This window comes from Styela clava, chromosome 9 (assembly GCF_964204865.1).
Source record: "Styela clava chromosome 9, kaStyClav1.hap1.2, whole genome shotgun sequence".
In the NCBI taxonomy this organism is placed as follows: Eukaryota; Metazoa; Chordata; class Ascidiacea; order Stolidobranchia; family Styelidae; genus Styela; species Styela clava.
The window spans coordinates 16065381-16088770 of record NC_135258.1 but is presented as its reverse complement, the minus strand read 5'-3'; the positions used below and the strand labels follow the sequence as shown (position 1 = coordinate 16088770).

The window sequence follows — 23390 nt, the reverse complement described above, 5'->3', positions numbered from 1 at the left end:
TGCGCTCGATTCTATGTAGCCTGGTTACTTCTCACGCACATTAAGTGATTGGAGACTTCAAAAACGCGTCCCAATACCCCAGTCCTGACCCCAACCTATATCGGTTAATTGTTACAACTAGTCCGTGCTTTCAAGCAATTAAAGTCTGTAAACAGCGGTTAAAGTGCCGCCAGATTCTTCTGTGCCTTTCAAATGCTGTCCCAATATAATTCAACTTGAAATCGGTGAATATCTTTAATAACAATCAACAGACACTTCAAATCAAATCTCGTACATGAATCAGGAAAATAGAACTTGTCGGGTACCGGAAACGGAACGTTGTTAATGGAACGTAACGTAACTCTTGATACCGGGTATGAGGAACGTAAAGGAACGTTGTTAATGGAACGTAACGTAACGTTGTTAAAGGAACGGTTTTCTGCCAAAATAATAGATAAAACTAAATAGCTTATATGGCACAATTAATCGAATATAACAGTATTACCATTTTACAAGCAATAACAATTCACATTAATTAGCAGATAACCATATGTCACAATTATGTACAGATTAAATCACACAGGATAAAATAGTATTCACAATACTAAATTACAGAATAAATCATACAAGATAAAACAATATTTACATACCGAATGTTTAGGATCTCCAGGCAACTCAATTCAACAATTTATAATCCAAAGTAAATACAACTTAACTTATGTGACTAAATACAAGAAACGGCATTTATCATTCTATTTGGACTATATTACAACCCTAACCTGTATCCCTACATTATATTACAACTCCAGTATAAACCGTTGATTTTAAACCCAATTAATAACTTCAATTCGAATCGTTTATCCTAACCGCGAATAGTAAATCCAATATTAAACACGATAAACAACTCCTAGCGCAATAGATTACACTGTATACAAGGACAGAAGGTGCCAACTCATCGAAGCAGCGTGGCGATAATTTAGAATTCCAGGGATTAATCGAGAAACAGGACTATGTCGCAATAATGCTGCGTCGATACGTTTGCAACGTCTGCGTAACAACGTAAAACGTCATCAAATTAGAAACACGTTATGATTCTCGCTAACACTCTCACCAAAGTTGTTCGCTGCACATTCCGACAAACTTCGAAAGCCACGTTGGAAATAACCAACCACATTCTCAAGCCACTGGATGACAATGTAACGTTTGTTGTTTCGGTGAATTTATTTTGCAAACAGATTGGCAAAATACATTGAACAAATTGAATACATAGCAGGATATACCCCGAAAAAGAGTTATATTAAATTTGCAGAATTAGCAAAAGCTCTGAATTCCCTTTGTGCAGAAAGGCCTTCCCAATCAACAATCCCATTACTGCAGTTCCCAAAGGGAAGGCTGAAATATCCAACTCAAGCATTCATGTTCCTACTAGTAGAGGAAAAAATAGCGCAGGAATGTGCTAAACAGAATGTATAGATAGACTTTGCAGAGATTGACAAAACTTAGAAGAGTCTCAAAACTTTGATACCAATGTCAAGGATATTGCAATATACACAAAGAAAGTGCCAAGATAGTGCAAGATTTGTCACGAATTTATTTATAAGGGTGCTTTAACATGCAAGAATGTTGTTTTACAAATTGTTTGTATAGATGGCATCTGGACCTGGTTCCAGAGGTACTAGACCAGACAAAAATTAGCAACAATCCTATTTTCAATTTTTTTTTTTATCAACTGTCAAAATAAAAAGCTTGAGGTATTTAAGTTTATCCAGTCTGTTAAGGAGAGTTTCAACCAAAATTCTAGTTGAAGCAATAAACTGTATCATCTACTTCAATCTCCTGTCAGCCAAACTTATGAATGATTAGCACTAGCACGAATCATGCTGAAGATGCCATGCTATTATGGAACAGCACTAATAAGTTTCCGAGCAGGCTGTGGAGTCCAGTAAATTTAGACCATAATTCAAATTTGACAAAGATTTCGAAACGGACTACAGCGAACCAAACTTTTACGAAAACTTTAGTTAGTCTTATTGAATTTAATTATCCATTGAAAATACTCTAGAGCAGGGGTTTCAAACTCGTGGGTTTTCGAGGGCCGCATTGCCATTTGGGAATTGTGCAAAGGGCCGCAAACAGTTTTTGATATAATGTTTACTTGAAGCATATTTTTAGATGAGTGTAGTTTGAGACATATATTGTGATGTGATGCAATTAAACAGCCGAATGAAGTTTTATTATTTTCTTAAATTTCAAATCCCATTTATATGTAAATTTTTGCATTTCACTATCATTGCAATTTACTGTATTTATTACAAAAAATCATACATTTTTATGTACAATTATCCAAAACATTTTTGAACAAAGTTTTGAAAAGGAATGAATAATACATACACTAAAAATGACTTTATCTAAATATATAGACCTAAAATTTACAAAAATACTACAGAATAAACTCAATGTTTTTTCGTTACATATGTCCTGACGTTTGGTATCTCTTTTGTGCCACCAGCTTACTAATATCAGGCTAAAAATATTGTACAGTCCTAACTAAAACAAGAGAGAAATGCTCAAATATATGGACACGCAGAACAATTCCCCAAAAATCATATGCGGTGACTTACCAGTACCTGTATCGGGGTACCGTGACGGTACAGCGTACAGGGACTGTCATAGATATTTTAGGCCATGTGACAATGATCCATTCTTCTTGAATATATTGAAACATCTATTGAAATATCTCGTGATATGAGTCAACTATGTACCGTATTACCGGATCAGGTACCGAACCACAGTCAAACATTTCACATAAAAACGTTACTAAATAACATGCGTCAACTTAACACCACCTGAATCGGGTTACAAATTTTGGTACAGTGACTGTCATAGCTGTTTAGGGCTGGTGGATAATTCGACTACACGGACAACTCACCAGTAGGGCTGGGAATGGTTAACCGGTTAACCGATTTCAGATGGTTAAAGTTACGATTTATTTTAAACGTTAACTGACATCTCAGGTACAAATCATCTTCATACCGTACAATTTCTTCAAATATGATTACGCCATCGCAAATTTATCTCTTGTGTCATTTAATTCAAAAGAATATTACTAATTGTGTGGGTAAGGACTCAATAAATGTGAAAATAATGGAAGTACAAAGATTGCTGATTATGGAAATTTGACAATGATGAATTCAGAATCAGTTTTTGGTCGATTTCGAAATATATTGTTCACGATTTCATCGCAAAATCGGATATTCAATGTCATACAACAAGTGCGCAGTTGATGCCGTTTTTCTTTATGATATATATCTCGAAGTAAAATTCGCACATCGAACACTGATAATTTGTCACATAAATGAAGTTTAACAACGGAATCAGGTTTTCTAAAATACTTCAACACGCCCGAACCACGCTGCCTATCTCTTGAAGCAGAGAAATCATGAAACTGTCTCGATTTGTGAATAAATTTTAATAAGCGATACCGGGATAAAAACACGCGAAATTGCTTTATAAGCATTGTGACGTAACAAGCTGAAATTATAAATTATTACGTCAAACGTCAAGCGGCGGTTAACCGGTTAATTTTACCCGGTTAACGGATTCCCAGCCCTACTCACCAGGTCTATCTGTAGTCGAGTTGTCTCTGGTGAGTTGTCCGTGTGTAGTCGAGTTGTCTGCCTGCCATTTCACATGTCCCGTGACAATGATCTACTCTTCTCCATTCAATTGCAACATGAATTGAAATACTAAGTAGCCTAATCCGTTTCATTCCCTTTTTCATTATTGGAACAAAATTTAAAAAGCAAGCCCCGCTTTTACCAGACAGCTTCGAGTTAGTTCAGTGTCACCGCGCTGTGTTACGTTACCGGAACTGCCCTATCTTTAGAAGTTCCTATCTTGTGACAGCGTGAATTGAAATAGGAAATTGCAAAATTTCATCTTTAACCACTAAAAATTTCAAAGCAATTGGTCCAGTAATCAAAGAGAAAAGCGACTTTTTAGATTTCGACTAGGTGTATCAAAAAGTGTTGAAACGATCCATAGGTCTACTAACGTGTCCAACAAGAACAACAACATAATATTGAAATGGTCCATAGGTACACTACGTGTTCAATAAATTATCGAGGTCACATGATCATCGGTTAATATGGATCGTTGAGAATGTTCAATTAATTTCAGTGATGCAAAAATATTACGTTTATCGTTTCTTGTATAGATTATTAAACAAACAAATGACTGACTTTCCCAACCAGACATTTCCCGCCACATATTCTACCATTACGTTGCATGGGACCGCTTGAGTTATGATTGCAATTGAATTTTGTAACTAGCTAGTTGTATATTTATAATAATATACAAACACATAAAAATTTTCTGTTCGAAGTTGATCTTTAAATTTATCATATTGACTGCTGAGCTTATTCTGATAAGTCTACTTATATTGTATTCTTCCATTGTACTGATAGGAATGTGACAAACGCTGTGATGAATTTGTTATGTAGCTCTTAGTGCTGGCTGCTGAGAGATCGTGACCTCGCATTAAGGAATAATTTATAATAATGCTTGTAGATTTGTAAACGACTCGAATTGCAGAGACTTTTCTTGATCGGTGTCCCCATTTTGACAGATTGAATTTGACTTTATATTATTAATAAAGACAGTCTTATGTGTGTTTTAGAATAGGATAGCTAAAACAAGAAACCCCAGTAAACTGCATTGATCAGTTCTTCGGCCGAAGTGTTTTGCAACGCTTGAAGCGTTTTATCGGCATCCATTTGTTCAATTTTGAGATAAGACAGGACTTTAACTGTAACATAATTTTAACTTTGTCGATGTACGTAGTTTACGAACTGCAATCAATAGTCTTTAACATTCAATCGAGCATGTGAGTACTGCATATAGGCTACCCATTTTAATTACTGTGTCATTAACCATCCTAGATAAGCTATCGGCATCTCTGCATCGGCAACCCAAATGTGTCTAATAGTTACACATCTTTTCTATTAGTACTTCATTACCTTTTGCAGTTGCTTGTCCACTGTGACTGATTGCTTTATGGCACAAACCATGCGAGAGAGGAGATAGTACGTGAATGTTCACAGAAACCCCTCCCGCACTTTCACCAAATATAGTCACGTTGTTTTTATCACCGGCTAAATTTTCAATGTTTCCCTGAATCCATCTGAACGAGGGAAATATCTATGAATTCTATACGTCCAATGTTGTTAAATGACAGAAAGGTTTGCAAATTAGACGGAAGCGCTATCTGCTGCTCCATTAATCCAGCATTACCCGGGAAGGCAGATGATGGACCTAGTGATAGAAATCCAAACATTCCCACTCTGTAGTTTGGACAACGACTACAACGTTATTCATACCCGCCAGTACTGTACCATCATAGAAACGTTCAGAACCCATGCTAAAAGCTCCTCCATAAGTCCAAAACATGACCTGTTCACAAAAATTTAAAAAAATGTCATATTTAAGCAGATGCAATTTCAACAAAATTTGATACTACAAAAAGCGAGGATATTTTTTGCATTAAATATATTGCTCTATCTGAGTAAGTTACAATGAGGTTATATCACACATGTGATTTGAATTATTTGTTAGTTCAGTGAATTTAAAATGCTTTTTTTTAAATACTATATTCACATTGAGATATTAGGGAGAGTGATGGCACTAAATACATCTAGTGAGTATGAAATTAACTGAAAAATCTTTGGAGCAATTTGTACATCTCCACGTATATAACTAGCCTGAATTTGCACAGAGCAATCCCGTTAGATGGCGGAGGAAACTTAGCATTGATAGCTCCACACAATTTTTATTCGACTATACTTACTGCAAGATTTTACAATCTAGTTGTAGATGGAGTATATACCGACAAGTGTAAACAATTCTCGTCATGTTTTGAGTCGACATCATTTTGATTAATAAAGAGCCAATTTTTCATCACTATTTGATCAAACTTTTTTGCATACATTGGTAAATAACCAATGTATTTTTCGTACTAGTCGTATTTTTCTTATATTATGAAATCGGATTCGAGTTGAGTGAGATTCAATTCAACCAGAGCCACTGCACTTTGAGTATTTGTGCAAAAGTAGAATATAATTATATCACAATCTAAGTACACGTATTTTTCTTATTTAGAACTCGAATTCGAGTTGAGTGAAATTCTTCAATTCAACCACAGAAAACGCACTCTGAGTAGGCTACTGTATTTGTACAAAAGTAGAACTGGTCAATTCCCCGATTGTCTTCAAAGTGAACACGAAACAAGAGAACTATGCTCAAAAATATGGATACGGCACAAGGTGTCGCTATTTTTTATTGTAACACATAAAAAACGAATCTCTTGAAGTCCACAGAAATTTTTGAAATAGGTAAAATTAATAGCCTTCTGGCGAAAAAAATCAATCTTTAACCACTAAAAATTTCAAAGCAATTGGTCCAGTATTCGGGGAGAAAATCGATTTCGTCATGACGAAGGAGAAGAAAAACAAGGACAACAACATAATATTAAAGCGATCGTTATGTCCACTGACGTGTCCAAAAATGGTAATTTTTGCTACGCATTTTTCGATCTGGTAAAATCTCGGAAGCTAGTGTGAAGTGGGGAGCTACAATTTGTTGGTATCTTAATATTACTGTATTACTGATTCAAACACCAGCAGGTTTTCACTGGTGAACAATTGCGAATTTCTGGCGAGCAAAATCACCCTCTCGCGTGCAATTTCGCGCCGTGTACCGTACCTGTCATGGAGAGAGAGAGAGATTTATTGTTTTGTCAACCGTAAACGAACAATGGTATACAAAATAATATATACAATAAACACAAAGTTAATTCGGTATAGACTGGGGGGAGCGATACGACCATAAGGTCATCGGAATCCAGTCTGATTATTATACACATTTGTAAAATAGAAATATGCATACCACCGTACGACGACCCTTATTTCATTTCTGCATTTTTTTTATTCCAGGCTTTTATATACCGTAATCTGTAGTATAATTATGTGATCGTTCCATTATTTATTACCTTGGCCATTATACTGGCCTGTTTGCGGTTCAATATGATTGAGCTTGACAAGGAAAACCGAAATTGTGGATTTATAGAATTTGAAGAGAAAGAAAAAAGTGGGAAATTTATCCAGCAATATTTAAGACTTGATAAATCGAAAGGAATATTGGAATGGTTTGCTGACGATCCTCTGGTAATTTTATACAAGAAGAACAACTTAATTTATTACTTAGACTACAAGTTATTAAAGTTATATTTTATTTTTCTGGTGCCCTTGTATCATAACTTTTTTTATGTTCCAAATGCAAATAATGGTGCCATGAGCTCAACTTTATAAAAATTATCATTAGTACAGTCGTATAATCTATAAAATATATATATAAGAAAGATTTTGATTATTAGGTTTTATTCCTTTGAGATGTAATTTTATTTCTGCATACTTCAGTACTTTATCTTTCTATTTCCATGCTGCGATGCAAAAAGTATAAAGCTGATATATCTGTAGGGCACAGTTTTCTGATTCCAAGATGCAGCAGTTGAATTTTGTCGATAATGGTGGCCTGTACTATTTTGTATGAATTTGTTGAATTCTTTTACATTTTCATCTTCAAATTACAGGCTACATCAACTTAAATCCTATTGAAGTATATAAGTTTATATTTAGTGACTGTTAGTTAATTATCGGTAATGAATTGAAAGAATAGTTTTTTGGACCCAACTTTTCATCATAAATTTAGTTTTGTGCAACATATATCTTTTCAGCTAATGTCCAATGGTAGCCATTTGCAACTTCCATTTCCACATTTTGAATATTGCTTCTCTGGTTATTTCTGGGTGATTCGTTAATATATTGTTTTCAATCACTTTCCGTTACATGATTTGTGAGTTTATTTTTATCATACTTTTGATCTTTGCAGAAACTATCAAAAGATGCATCTGCTCAAGGCAGCATTGATATTAACTTTATCACACAAGTTGATACTGCTGTCAAAGTTAAATCAAAAGCCAAACACTGTTTTGGTAAGTTATTTTTTATCTTGGTATTTTGATTTTCCAATTATGCAACTCATAGTCTTTCCAAACTAAAAAAGATATAGTTTGTCTATGATACGACTTTGAATTATGTAGAATTTTTATAAACATGGTTTATTGGTGTTAGTATGGAACTATGATGACATCACAAATCTGAAATTTTGGTGTTGAGCTCATATTGTGAAAGAATTGGTTGGTATCTTAACACTGACTGACCCTTCTATACTCAACTCTGTTATGCAAGAGTTTTACTTTTCGTTAAAAATCGCGGGATCATTTTTCTAAATTCATTCCATCATTGTTTTAGCTGTAAATACGCCAATGAGAAAATATTATTTTCGAGCTAATGATGATGACAACATGAAATTATGGGTTGAAATTCTGAACAATGCTAGTAAAATTGTGGTAAGTTAACTACAGTATGATAAACGATTTTATTGTGTTAATCGAAACATTCATTTATCAGTTGGTGCCAGATAAAACAAGCATTTTATTATCAATTACTTTTATTATTCTTTCTGAATTATAACTTATAGCGTTTTTTTTTTGGTAATTTTCAAGGTTTCTGACGAAGAGACAGATGAAGCTTACCAAAGTTTAAATGGTGATAATTCTGTTAATTTTCACGAAGAATATAGTTATAAAACTGAAATTGTTGCTGGTGTTGTGATTCAGAAGATAGTTTATGATGATGGTAACACTTCGTCAGCAATTAAGGTATTAATATAGTATAAAAATTATTATTATCATGAAAAAATAGCTTACTTTTGATTTTGTATATATGACGTATTTAAATGCCTTTCATTCCGCACAAGTACTCATTAATATGTATGGAGCTACCAGAATATTTTCAGTTCGGCATTGCCTACCCTGACGGGTGTGCTTGGGATTTGAAACTGAGATGTCATCATAGGCATGTCTAACACTTCAATTCAATCGCTAGGCCAGTTGTTTGAAGAATTCATCTTGAATGGAATTCGAAATGAAGTATCAGGAAAGCCTCATTCAGTTGTATAATCTTTATGAAAATAGTCATAATCAACATGTTTTTCGGTAAAATTCGATATATGGTGAAATGAAAATTGACAGCAGATTTTACGAATATCATATCGTGCAACATTCTAAAATATTCAAAATAAAATAAATGCAAGTCAAGAGTTATAGAATATGAATACCAACAAACAGTGATATCTCTCATGCAGACACTATGACTGTACTCTTCATACAACTCGCAGCACATATGGCACATATTATATTCTTGATATGCCGTTGAATGATGACGTTAGGAAGTGGCCTACACTTATTTATAACTTATGTTGGGTTCACATATCATGATCGTGAAATGATAATGTATTGTGTGTTCAAAAGGAGAAACTAGGGTTTGAACACTTTGAACCATTGATATTTTGTGTTGATAACTCTGAACAAGGCTATTAGGTCGGTAGATTGAAATGGCCAAATCTCTTTGCTGATTGACGGGCATTTGAAAATCCTAATTTGGTAATGCTAGTCCGTATTCTATTCAATTAATAAAAAGACTCTAAATTCAACGTTTTATATAAAATAGAAGTGCTAGTTAGTAGTTTCCACACATCCGTTAGACTTAGTTTTGTCCGAATTGCAATTTTGGTTTCTATTTAAAAATTGGCTTTTTGCAAATTTTTCAAATTGAGTCAATCTTTTCATCATTCATAAAGAACAATAGAAATTAGTATGTCAGTTGCAATTTCATTTCCATTCAGAAACATAATAATGCAATTCAGGCAATTCGATACAATCTAAATGCATGAGTGTTTGAGTGTCATTTCCCCATTCAGAGTCATATGTTAGGATATTAACTTCTCGTTGAAAGCTCAGGTGTCTCTGGTCAGAATGGCTATTTTCCTGAGCTTATTGACTTCCTAACTGCTGTAAGAACTTGTAATCTTCAAGTCCCATGCCATTTGTCATTAACCCAGATATTTTTAATGTGTATATTATCGATTGTTTGCAAAAACCATGTTTTGGTATACCATATTAATTTACTGACCCTATTATTGCTATTTGCTTGTACAAGAACTATTGAGAATATGTTTAGATGGATGCTGCTTTAATTCATGATATAATATCATACTACAGTCTACTAATATACAAAAAATCGTCCATTGTGCACTACATAAAAATCCCAATCTCCGACATGGATATATTTTATACTATATCATTGCCGTTCAAGTATGGAAGGTTGTATTATTTTAGAAGACGTTGTACATTTATAGCATTTCTCATTATCTTGTTGCTTAGGCTAGGTAATTTCATTATGATGACCTTAATAATAATGTAGCATACAGGATGCTGTCAGTATGAATCAGACATTGAAGTAGGCTGTTCATTAATCTGCTGCACCTAGTTTCTGTTTGACTCATTTACGCCATTAATATCAAATAGGTTTTGTTTAATTATTGGCTAAATAGGATGCCGGAATTGTAATTGATGATATTATCTGAAATATTTTTTACATCCTGCCCTGTGTAATTGTAATAATGTTAAGCCATTTCTTTATAAAGTATTTTTACTATCATTTTACACAATTATATTTTAATAAGATTTCATTTGACTTTCTGTCAGGTAGGCTACCTGTAGGGATTATACCTGACGAAACTAGACCACTCTCTAGTGAAAGATTGGTAAACTTCCATAATGTGGAATAAGATTCCGTTCTACTTTTTTGCTAAAATACTCTTTTTATTCTAGCATTCGTGCGATACAAGGAGTACAAAAAATGTGTAATGAAATATAGGTAGTTTGTCATATGCCCCTCAGGCCTCATTTTGTTAAAAACCAAGTTTTCGGCAGAAATCTTGATATCAGGCCAGGTTATTTGTATTTGCCCGTAAGTCATCAATCATCACCAAAATGAGTTTTATTTCTGTGCTAGCATGTGGCAGACAGCCACTGTGTCAGTACTCAGTAGCATGTATTTTCAGTGTTGGGAGACTCGGTCACATTTTCAAAGTCTCGACGTGACAAGAGTCATTCCAGCGAAAAGACTCAAACTCGGCTGACCTCTAAAATTGAAAATTCACAAAATAGACCTTGTTGATACAGACGTAAATATTGCCAATGGCCCAGCCCAATGCATTATCAAACTTTTAGAATAACAATGGTTGAACACGAGATGAAAGTCTTTTGTATTTTTCGCCTATATTTATCCATTTTGCAGTTAGTTTTAAAATCCGCTATGACTCTGACTTCCCTTAAGACTCGGGCCAATGACTTGGGGTTTTAGAGACTTATGTGTATTATCCATCATTCCAGTGTTTCAACTATTATAGTACATAGTATATAAAAATTTTGATCCGCTGTATTTTCTGTATTGCAGACTAATAGCTCAAGATCTCACAGCCTGGCATCGACTGGTTCAAATGAAGCTGACTTGAAATCCATTAGATCGGCATCAGTGGTTATAAAAGAAGGATGGGCTGTGAAACAAGGCCATGTGGTAATTATTAATTAGCTGGAATTTCGTTTCCATTATTTAATATTATATGTAAAATTGATGACTCTTTAGTAGTAGCTCAATTAAGTTCTACATATCTGTGGTATACTTAGAGCAAACCTTTTACTAATAATAACCCCTCTAATGCTTTCTAATCCTTTTCAACACCTTCCCAGCGCATTATTTTATAACTATATTCTACATGCATCTGCTGTTTTCATTCAAGGATAAGCTGCTAAAGTACCATTTACTAATCCACTGCTTAAATTATATATTGCCTCCTTCCTATATTTTGCATTCTGAATTTTAATTTAATTAGTACTTCCCGTTATACAAGGTGGTCAAAAAAACCATTTCCCAGGTCATTTGGAACATATTTTTAATGTAGAGGGAACATAACTTTGGCTCTAAGCATCCTAAATTACTAAAACTTTTAGGTACAATCATACACAAACAGAAGTTCAAGTGTCTAATAATGAAATTTCTTCATTTTTGTTTTGGGTTCTGATTTATCGGGATAACTCTGTATTGAAATATAACATTCATTTCTTATGAAAGGATGCTTTTGTTTCTATTTAATAATTCTCATTATAATATAAATATTCAATGTAACATGTTTTTTTTCTACAGAGGAAGAACTGGAAGAGAAGATTTTTCATATTAACAACAAAAGGATTTACATATCACAAAACAGACCATGTAAGTGAAATTTTATGTTATTTACTGGTATGCCTGTTTTAGATATGGTTACTTTTTTCCATATAACAAAACTATAACAAAACTTCCATACAACTATCCTATATCAATTATCTAATATAACATTGATTATTTATGTATTGTTATTGAATTTGACAATACTTGTGCTTCGTTGTGCAAATATTGAATTGCAAACTTTTCGAGGAAGGAAGTCTGATTGATATTGTTCAGGCAAACACTACAGAATACTCAAAAATTTTCATTGTTTTATTTTATTCGTGTAATCAATCATTAAACCATGTAATGTGGAATCATATTTTATTTCTTTTTTTTGAAAAGGTAAATTTTGTGATATATCATGGTTTTCACTGTGTAATAAATCAATCAGAAATTTTAAGAATTATCGTGAAATAAATTTATCTAAAAGAAACGTGAAATGTTTTAAAGCCAATGGTAGTTTTCTATAATTGTGATGAATCTGCCTCACATCATTAGAATTATCTTTAGCATGTTCTGCTATTTGAAAATGTAGGGGTGATCCATACACTTTAACTCAGGGGTGGACAATTATTTTTCTGAGTGGGTCAGTTACTGATAATAGACTTGGTTACTGGGCCAAATACTCAAAACTCAATGTGAAAAACTATGCATAAAAAACTGTTTATTTACAACAGCTACCAACGTTTAAATATTATTAAGAACGACAATTTAACAATCGGGGTCGTTATGATGTTATTTTCATATATATTTCCAACAAATATTTATATCTATTTAACTATAGTTGTGATTTCAACAGACACAAGTAGGCCGGATGTAACACTTCTGTGGGCCAGATCTGCCCCGTGTGTCGTAATTTGCTCACACCTGCTCTAACTCTATGATTTTGATGGAATAAAACAGACTATCTATTATTTCGCCAACTTGGTATACCAGTAACTGCTTATACAAATAATTGGTTATCAGTTAGTCAAACACTTGATCTTTTCGACATGGTTACAATGAAAAATGAGAAAGTCATTTCTATTCAATGCATTTGATATAAATTATGTGAATTTATACTACTACTAGTACTAACTAATGTACTACTTTGTACTACTAACTAATTATATCTATGATAGATCAATAGAATGAAGGAAATTCTCAATGATAATTAGTATTATATCCTAACTCAAAAAACCTTGTACACTAATAAAACCATTAGCTTTCACCCTATTTATCAATATTTCCCTGTAATGCAGGGTGACCTCGAAAAACAGAATCCAGGTCATATGGAACATATTCTAGAAAGAACATAACTTTTCTGCAAAGAGTTCTAAATTGATTACTGAAACTTCTGGGTACAAACATACACACCACCCTCTTTTTAAATTACATATCAATAGCTTTACATATTATTATTACAATATGCTGCTTTTGAAAAGAAAGTAGTCATTCTGCCCAATGCATCAAATTTGTGTGGAAGTTTGAATTTATTAATTTATATTTTTAATTTTTAGGACAGGGATCCAATTCGTACGATTCCACTGTCTGATATTCTCGCTGCCAAAGTAGACTCAAACATTCCTTCTTCATTTAATAAGGATAATTTATTCATGGTTGTGACTACAGAAAGAATTTACTACATACAGGTTTGTTAAACCAAAAATTATCACTATTACTAAAAAGTAATTATTTGGTGTAGAGTTGCGAAGAAATAATCAATTAATCTCTCAATTGAGCTCATATTGAATGACAGAATTCTATATTACAATAGTATATTCTAAACAATGAAAGGACACAACAATATCAATTAATCAACACAAAAATGGGCACTCCAGAAGTGTGTGTACCAATATAAGGATAATTAATTTTGTTCACCTACTTTACATAAAGTTGTGTAAAGGGACCTATGTGCAGGGAGAATATTCACTTTGCTAACAAAGACAGTCTCCGAACTCGTAAGTCGTAATAGAACTAAAATAGGAAAAATCGGAATAAAATTATGGCCTAACCCTAACCTGGTACACATACTACAGGATTACCCAAAAATGAGCATGCCCAAAAGTATCACATTATAATGACTGATAGTTACGGACAAACACTAATCAAATGTTCCATGTCATATCCGAATATACCGTATTTTCCGGCGAATAAGACTACCCGGCCAATAAGACGAGGCCTGTTTTTGGCCCCAAAAAAAGGGGTTTTTCCGTGTATTCGTCCAATAAGACGAGTAAGAAAATCGCAACCCTGCGTCTCCGTTCGACAGTTAGCAAAAAAGCGCACTATTATTTTTAACCGATTCTGTTGTTGTATTTTTCAGTTACGCGCTAATGCTCTCTCATTTCATCGATTACTTTTGCTCGTGATGCACACACAAATGCGACGCCATCTTGGCGACTTATACTCTGCTCGTGATGCACACGCAAATGTGGAAACTTCAAATACAATAGTTAAAAAGCGTTTATATTCCAGATTTACCAAGCGAGAACGCCTATTCATCAAACTAAACTGTCGGGGAGGGCATATTATCGCTCGCAAGATATTTCATGGTCCTAATTGCAGAATAAACTGACATCGAAAAAAATCAATATTACCATATTCGCCCAATAAGACGACCCCCCCTAAATCAGGCCAAAAATTTAGGTCTAGAAAATCGTCTTATTCGCCGGAAAATACGGTATCTATCGATTCATATATGTTAGATATTAATTCAAAGTTCATGGTTATTTCATTCATTTTGGTCATCCATCTGAAGTATTCACTCAATCATGCACAGCCAATGGAGGCGGAAATAATTTCTAGAATCTATATCAAAATATTTCAGGCTGATAATCAACAAGAAATGGAATCATGGGTTAAAGCTTTCAATGATATTGTTCATACAACAAAATCTTTGAAGCATCGGACAAAGGTATGTAAATTTATGCTTAATCAAGTATGGTTTACTGATTACATTATTTTAGTGACCTAATGTATCGTTCATTCGCTGTTGTCATAACGTTATTGATATTTTATGTGTCATTTTATTTGCATGTAAGTTTAGTTTTTGTTACTCGGTCAGTGATCAAATTTATATTTTGAATCTAAACATTGTGATTCTCAATTCGCCATCTAAAATCCATTCTATTCTGATTTAAAATGGTTTTTATTTTTTGCTTGAACATTGCTGTAATCGTATAAAAAAAGTTTGAATAAGTGGAATGGCTCAAATTGATCATGTCCAATTATTAACCTTGTCAAATTTGAATAATGATTTTATGACGCTGGTGACTTATGGCCTACTGTTAAAAATAACTGAAAACTTCATGGCAACTCAATATCAACTTTGTAGAAAATACATTCACAAATTCGAATATTGAAAAATCATATGCCATATCATTACCACACTATTCATATTGTTAGGCTTAACGTTCCACTGAACAGGTTACAAATAGGAAGTATTGGATTTTTCCATGATTTGTTGCGAATTATCCTGTCTTGCCAGAATGTTTACATTATAATATTACAGTAATGATGCTGCCAATCACATAAATATTGATTCCATGATGCCCGATATGTAACAAAGTAGGCAATACCAAAAATACATTTTGAATCGAGGGTTTCATACATGACAATCATCTAGTCATCATGTGCTTATAGATCTCAAATTTTTGACTGGCTGGGTTGTTTATGTTGTTAATAAAGGGATAACACAACATATGGTATTTATTGCTTATTCACATTCGAAATAACAATATATAATTTTCAGTACTATTAAAGGAAAGAATACATGAAAATAAACACTCCCAACATGAAGCATTCAGTGCTACTATGTAACTGTTGTACTCGGGTAGCATCGCATATTAGAAAATCCCAGTCCAATTTTATTTGGTAATCCATATTGTGATGCATAGTAAATTGTATCTATGTTTGTTCTTTTTGTCATGGTGACTGTATGTGTTTATTATTGGGCTGTATGTGTTTATTATTTGGCTTATGTGTTTATTATTGGGTTGTATGTGTTTATTATTTGGCTGTATGTCTTGTTCGGAGTAAATGAGTATGAACATATTATTCAAATGTGATGAAATGCTAAAAATCACTTTGAAAATTAAATAATTTCACTTGTCTTTTCTGATCATTTTTCTTAGTTTTGGATAATAGCTAAAATTTGTTTTATTTAACTGAATATTTATAATTAGCTCAACGAAATTTTTTTGTTAAATCGATGAATATGTTGGTAATAGTAATCTGTGGGAAAATTATACAGTAGGGAATGACGTACATTCATTATTAGGTTTTTTCACTTTCTATACAATTTAGTGTTATTCATTCCGATAATTAAGCTAACCATCAAAATGTGAGGTCATGCATGCATTTTATAAGGTTGCTGAATAGACAATATTTTTTTTAATTGTATACGATAGTATCATCCTATTGTAACTGATAACATATGTAGCGTTACATAGTCAAGTTATCCGGGATAATGTCATGTTATTGTATGTAATACTTGCTCTATGATGTGATGTCATAATATTGATTAGATATTGAATGACCGGATATGGAATCATCATGGTTGCAATTGTAGTGTAGTATTTTTGTTTTAAATTTGAAACATGGCTGCCATGGTGCTTTTTCAGATTAAAAAAAGTTCATAACATGTCAAATTATTCTATGTTGATGTAGGAATTTCTGAAAAAGCAGATTTAATTTCACTCTAACAACATGCTCATACCTTATTCACAGTTTCATATTCCAGAATCATTCTGTCATCAAAATTGTCAATCAAAATTATTTCATTTTGATTATATATTATTTTAAGTTCAAATTCAAGATCAAACCATGTCCCTCCCACCTTGTTTGCTGCATGAGATACTGTATAGGGTTGTTTTAAATAAAATAGTTTTTTTTGTGTATAGTACCTACTCTGTATTCATATCTTGTTATATACCAAATCTTATAAAGAGAAATAGAATAATATGTTGACTTGGAAGTACAGTGTTGTACAATCGTGATGTTGCTTTTCAGCACAATATTTTCTGATTATCAACATTTGTATTTGTCCTAGACTTGAAGCATAGGTACTCAAAGTGCTTCATACAGAGCCCCAGGGCTCCGTGAGAGAAACCTAGGGGCTCTGCGAGCTATTCATATACTTATTAATAATATACCGACTTGGCTAATTTTGTAACTGTCCAAAGAAGCAATACCGCATTAATAAAAAATTTGGCATTGGTAGCATCGGAATGTGGCAACAAGGCGGTAATTCAAATATGACATCATCTATAAGTTCCAATAGATAATTTTATAAATTCATTGTGGGGATTCATAAATAATAATCAACCCTTCACAGGCTCAATAACACTAATAGTTTGAGAAACCCTGTCCTGGAGAATAGTTTTTATTATTGAACACTGGCAAAATGACATTTTCACTATGAATCAAGTTCTGTTGCATAATATATTGACCGAAGTATCGTACAAAGATGACCAAAATTGATAACCCACTTTTTTGAATACATTTTAAAATAATATACTTTGATTTCGGAATATAGAGAAACGTACATTTTAAATTGGATCTTATTCCACAAATAACACATATAATTGTTTCCATTAGGAACAGAAGATAAGAAAAAAATGAAGTGATTACTTGATACTTCAATTGCTCAAAATTTTCAAATAATACTATTCTCAATTGTTCCTAAAAAGTGAATAACAAATACGATATATATTAAGTCAATTCGAGGATCCAATTTGTTTTTGACATCCCTGTTTCAGATTGGATTTTAAAATTAGGTTCTTGTGAACGCTGCATACTTCATTGCCAATAGACCATGGATACATAAATACAATCGGATTTTGGATAATTTTATTCAATCAGTATAAGATCATGAAAGGAATCCCACGTGTTTAGGTCATTATTATAAGGGTAATCTCCGTTAAATATTTCAGCAAAAGCTGTAGATGTCATGTAGGCCATGATGTATTGTGATATCAATATTGATTACCTGATTGTAAATTACTCATAGATGAATAAATATTTTAGCTTTGTGGTGTTATATCAAGGCAAACAATACTTGTCTCAATGATTGATATATTTTTAATTACCTTATTTAGTAGGGAAGTACATTTGTTTCTATATGACTCAGAAGGGCAACAGGCAATCACACAATACAGTGACGTCATTCATTCGCTAGGTAAAAAATAGAAGATAGTTGCATAGTATAATCATAATCAAGACGCATTTGTCCATTGTTTGATGCGCAAGAGTTCATATGCAAATGGTTTCCATGCGGAAGCATAGTACTTTGTTCATGTATTTTCGCGGTCTTTTATAAAATAATATTGAATAAACCTGGGCTTTCTGAAATACTTGTATATTATGTTTACTATTATTATTTATTAGACACAAAAATTTAATAGCATATCAAAGACGAGATCAATGTACAAGACCTTACTGGCCTAAGACACAATTGTGTGACATGTATACCCTATACAAGTAGTAGGACTGCTGCATTATAGTAAGATAACAGACATAAAATAAGAAAGTAAAATATTATATTACAATGCACAAGAGGTACACAATGACTTAAACACTACACTACTCTAATCTTAATAAAGCAAATTTATTTCACCACAATAATAAATAAATGCTAGAACAAGCAGCCATTTTGATTATTCGAATTCCTAAAACTTTTGCATTTTTTAGAATATTATAAAACTTAAATTTTGTCGAATCTAAATTCCCTGGATATATGTAATGAATAATGAACTCCTTTTCATTCAATGTTACTTTTGTAAGAATCTTTGTCATTTTCAAATTTTTGTTTCTGTTGTATTTTGATTTTAATATTGTATTTGTGTTATTAATTTTTGCATGATTTATGTTCTTGCTTTTGTTCTGTTAAGAATCTTTTATCTCGAACATCTTCTAACTTCGACTGATGGATGTAGGCAAGTGGATTGTAATTTTTTCTTTTATTCGAATTTTTCAAATCAATATAACAAAATATTGTCAAATTTTCATATTACCTGATTTGCCTGATCCTCTGTAACTTCATATATAGAATGGTATTTGAATTTTTTCGATACTGCACTAAGCATTAGGAAAGAAATCCGATATGCTGGAATTTCTACTGGTTTCAAAAAAATAATAGTATAGTATTATTACAGTTACCGATACTCGATGATGTACAGAAATTAAATTAGCGAATTTTTCAGTCTTTGACAAATATCAGAAAAAGGGAGTGTTTTGACTTCCGAACTGTCCCCCACTCTGGGGCTGTGCCACTGTATTTAATTATACAGAAGACCACAACCTTTTAGGTTACCATTTCGCCTCAAAAGATGGTATTATGACAATTTCAATTTTCCAAATGCCTCAATGTTATTGATGCTAAAATCTTTGAACAGCATTTACGTATAACCTTCATTAATAATAGCGAGTAGAAGCATATTCATTTCAAATTAGTCATTACCTATTATATGTATAAATCTCTATTAATGGTGTATATGATAATCATATTTATAATCTACTTAAAAAGTGATTACATTTTTTATAATGATATTTTAAATTCAGGGAAGTGAACCTGGAGATAGCCATGTTGATGTAGAACAACATGCTTCTAACAGTAATATCAATGTTGCAAGAAGACGCAAAGTGGAATCTACTTTGTCTGTTGCTTCTCCAGCTCACCGTAATTCTACTCAAGTGTTCGTGCCAAGGTATGGCCTTCCTCATAGTGCTTCCCCATCCCCTGTAGCTTATTACAGATTGTCAGCTGCAAATGACGGACACTACAAAACAATGACCCCAAACAAATCACAAGCAAGTAGAAAGCAAAATAAGATGTCACATGATTTTCGACGTACTGCAAGTAGCTCAGAAGAAAGTGGAAATATGAGTAGTAGTGTGGATTCACTCAACGCAGCTTTTGTTGATAATGTTCAAGTTGCCACACCCCCTAAACCGAAGAAAAATAAGAAGTACATGAGGTCAATTTCAGGGTCAGATATGTCATCACCGCTTGTTAAATACGAGTGGCTTCCACCTGGCAAAAGCAATCCAAATGATAGACGTTCCTATCCATTGTCGACAACAATGGCATGCAACGAACCCAAGCCTATTTTGAAACCGTCTTCCGCCTCATTTTCTTCCCCGGAAAAAAGAAATAGAGATTCAAAAGTTCTTGTCTCAACGCAATCTTTTTCAAGTACAAGTGTCAGATCGTCGAGATCATTTCAACTTGACCCAAAAGTAGATCTACGTGCTGCTGTTAAGCCAAGTAACGTTAAGAAAAAACGAAACACTGGTATATTCTTTTCACTAAATAACGTTCTCAACAAGAAGGCAGAAAAAATGAATAAATCTGATGCCAAAAAAAGGCGATGATGTTTTAATACCAAACAATAATTATAAAAAAAGGTGTAAATTAACTTAAAAAAATGTGTAATTTGATGTTGCAGAACTATGGAGGTTTGTATAACTTTTTTCATTAAAAATAGTGCATTTTGGCAGTCAAAAACTGGTTTTGGATTAACACAGCAGGATAAGCATTGGTAATGGACGGTCAATACATTACGAATTCTTAACCCTTTCCATGCGATTTTTATTTTTTATTAAATAATCGTATTTGCTACGCCGACTTTATGCATTTGTACGCCCACAACTAATCGATCGACTAACGAAAAAGTAATGATCCTCTGCTGCCCACTGACGGCTCGTTGGAAAGCTTATTTAAAGAGCTTGCAATTGGCGATTGAAAAATTTTTTTTTTTCAAAAGGGGTGGTCTGAGTCACAAACAGGATAGAAAAAAGGCATTTTTTTCTTGGGTGTTGAAACTTCAAGCCGTGATAAAAAATAGAAATATTCGCTAAATCCTTTACTGTTACCGCTTCTTGGTTGGCAAACAATAGCATGATATTACTGTAGCAATTTCGTTATCTAACTCAAAATACTTTGGTAGATGGAAGGGATAATATGTCTTCTATTACCACCCAAAAAACACCGAAATTTGCATATATCAAAAACACTCCCTTGTTCCGCCGCAAATAAAACTCCCATGGTAAACGAAAGCGAGATTTACCGTCGCTTATGTTAATCTCGAAGAAGGCTTCTTATCAATAAACTAAAACCCGGAAAAACTAGACCAACAGTTTGCGACCGATTGCTAAATAAAACAGTGGAGTACATCAACGTACCCGCCGCAAACTAGCGAGTTTTGTCGTGGGTACGTATACGTGCCCACCGCACGGAAAGGGTTAAGCAATTTCAATTTTGCTATTTGCTAGAATTAGTCTTTTTTTATCCAAGCAAGATTTTTAGATCTTTGCATATTTATTTATTTTTTTCTTTGCATTTAGTGAGGTTTGAAAACAAGCCATTTGTTTTCTTTATGCGTTTTTTCAGTAGTGCTGTTCTACTAATTCCAACTTGATTTTTTTTTGTTTAAATTGGTTGAATCATATTTTCATATTTCAAGTCATATTTTCTGTTAAAATATGATGTCTTTTGTACATAATTCACCAAGTAACGTACTATTTATTTATTATTTGAGATTATGGGTTTGCTATTTTACAGAGTTTATGAGTTGCAATGCACTCACATTCTTCGAATACTAATCATTTATTATATTATTGTTTGCAATGTTTTTGTAATTTGAAAAGCTGTATATATGTTTATTATATTTGGATCAAGCAGCCAACTTTATAACCATTGTCATATGATCTAAACTCTAATTTTTATTATAAATTGGGAGCAGTTATTCAGTTATATTATTACTTTTGAACATTTTGAAACACCTTTTCCTTGTTTGCTGAAATCTTACTTCTCTCCAGTGAAATTATTGCTAATGGATGATGCGTAACTGAACACCCGCCTTGGTAATGTGTCCCATCAGCACTATATAAACTACATGACTGATTTTGCTTATTGCAGTATAGTTACTGCTAAGTACCGGTAGTTGGATTATTTTCTACAAAATATTTTCCTTCACAGACTGATAGAAAAGTGATGAAATACGATGAGATATACAATTTTATGCCAATCAATAACTTGAAAAATTACATCCAATATTTATTTCATGAGATTGTTTTCTGAAAAGCCAATGATGTCATAAATATATAGAATTTGCTCAGTGGTTTAAGTGTTAGGCTAAACTGATGATGGCATCTCAGTCTCTGGTTAGAATCTTGGGTTCAACATCCCATGCTCATCACCCACGGTGTCAATAATTGATTAGGCAATATCGAACTGAAAAGATTCCAGTATTCCTAAACTAAAGTGGCTCTATACTAGGACTGGACATTTCGAAATGAATAGTAAATTATTTGAATCGGTTCAGAGCGAAATTTCGAATCGCCACCATCTTGTTTTTTTCCTTTCATCCAATCCTCAATTTTTTGTTATTCAAACCATATTTTTTCAATGCATTATGACTATTTTCTGTAGTGAGTTATTGATGAAACATGTTTTTTTATGTTTGAACACTCATCTGTCGGAGTGATGTATTCTATGTTTTTCAGTAATTCATTTGTTGCCAGGACCAATTACAATAAAAAAAAAGTAACATACAATTATACATCTCCCCCAAGTATTTGAGATTCGATTCGAAAAAAATATTCGATTTGATTCTGAAATCGTCAGGTATCCGAAAATGCCCAGCCCTGCTCCTCACCCAGCAGAGGCTGCTTGTACAAAGCCTTGTTCATAGTGAAATGCGATAGATGTGTCGAATAAAAAATATTGGCTTTAGTCTTGTCAAATCCAAATATATTTTTCTTTTTTGAATTAATTTAGTGGCACATGGTTGAAAATATTGCTCTTGGTTTTGAAATAAATGAGGATAAGCTGCCAGCCTAACGTCCCTGCTGATGGGGCATGTCACAAAGTTTCCTATTACGATGTATATTGTTAACCAATACCACTTCATTTGTTTTTCTATTTATGTGAGCCATGCTGAAGATCACCACGTTCTTCAATAGCTGTTTTTTTTGTAGTTGTAGTAATTTTTTAGGTTGCAATATTCCTACAATTTTACTGTATTTTTTGTGATATTAATTTACATATATGCAGATACTTCTTTATAAAGGCAAGTTTCATTTCGTTTTGCTGCAATAAATAATGGTATTGATTTTCTCTTGCTATTCGGGAATGTTGAATGGCGAAGTACGGTAGTTGCTTTTTTATCAAATTGTGGAGATTTGTGTCGTCACAGAGCC

General features: G+C 33.1%; 1 protein-coding gene and 1 long non-coding RNA gene across 2 annotated transcripts; one reads left to right on the top strand and one right to left on the bottom strand.

Moving 5' to 3' along the window:
- Window positions 1-221: 221 nt before the first annotated feature.
- Window positions 222-1082, bottom strand: LOC144427362 (uncharacterized). Its single transcript, XR_013477930.1, has 2 exons — window positions 630-1082; window positions 222-418 (listed from the first exon to the last, which is right to left on the bottom strand). It is a non-coding gene; the product is annotated as an uncharacterized LOC144427362 (long non-coding RNA).
- Window positions 1083-6972: 5890 nt separating this feature from the next.
- LOC120338765 (pleckstrin homology domain-containing family A member 2-like) lies at window positions 6973-23307 on the top strand. Its single transcript, XM_039406707.2, has 9 exons — window positions 6973-7199; window positions 7924-8026; window positions 8346-8443; window positions 8600-8755; window positions 11397-11516; window positions 12144-12212; window positions 13706-13837; window positions 15016-15102; window positions 19749-23307. The coding sequence occupies exons 1-9, from the start codon at window positions 7059-7061 to the stop codon at window positions 20559-20561; spliced, it is 1719 nt and encodes a 572-aa protein (XP_039262641.2). The 5' UTR covers window positions 6973-7058; the 3' UTR covers window positions 20562-23307.
- The last annotated feature ends 83 nt before the right edge of the window (window positions 23308-23390 follow it).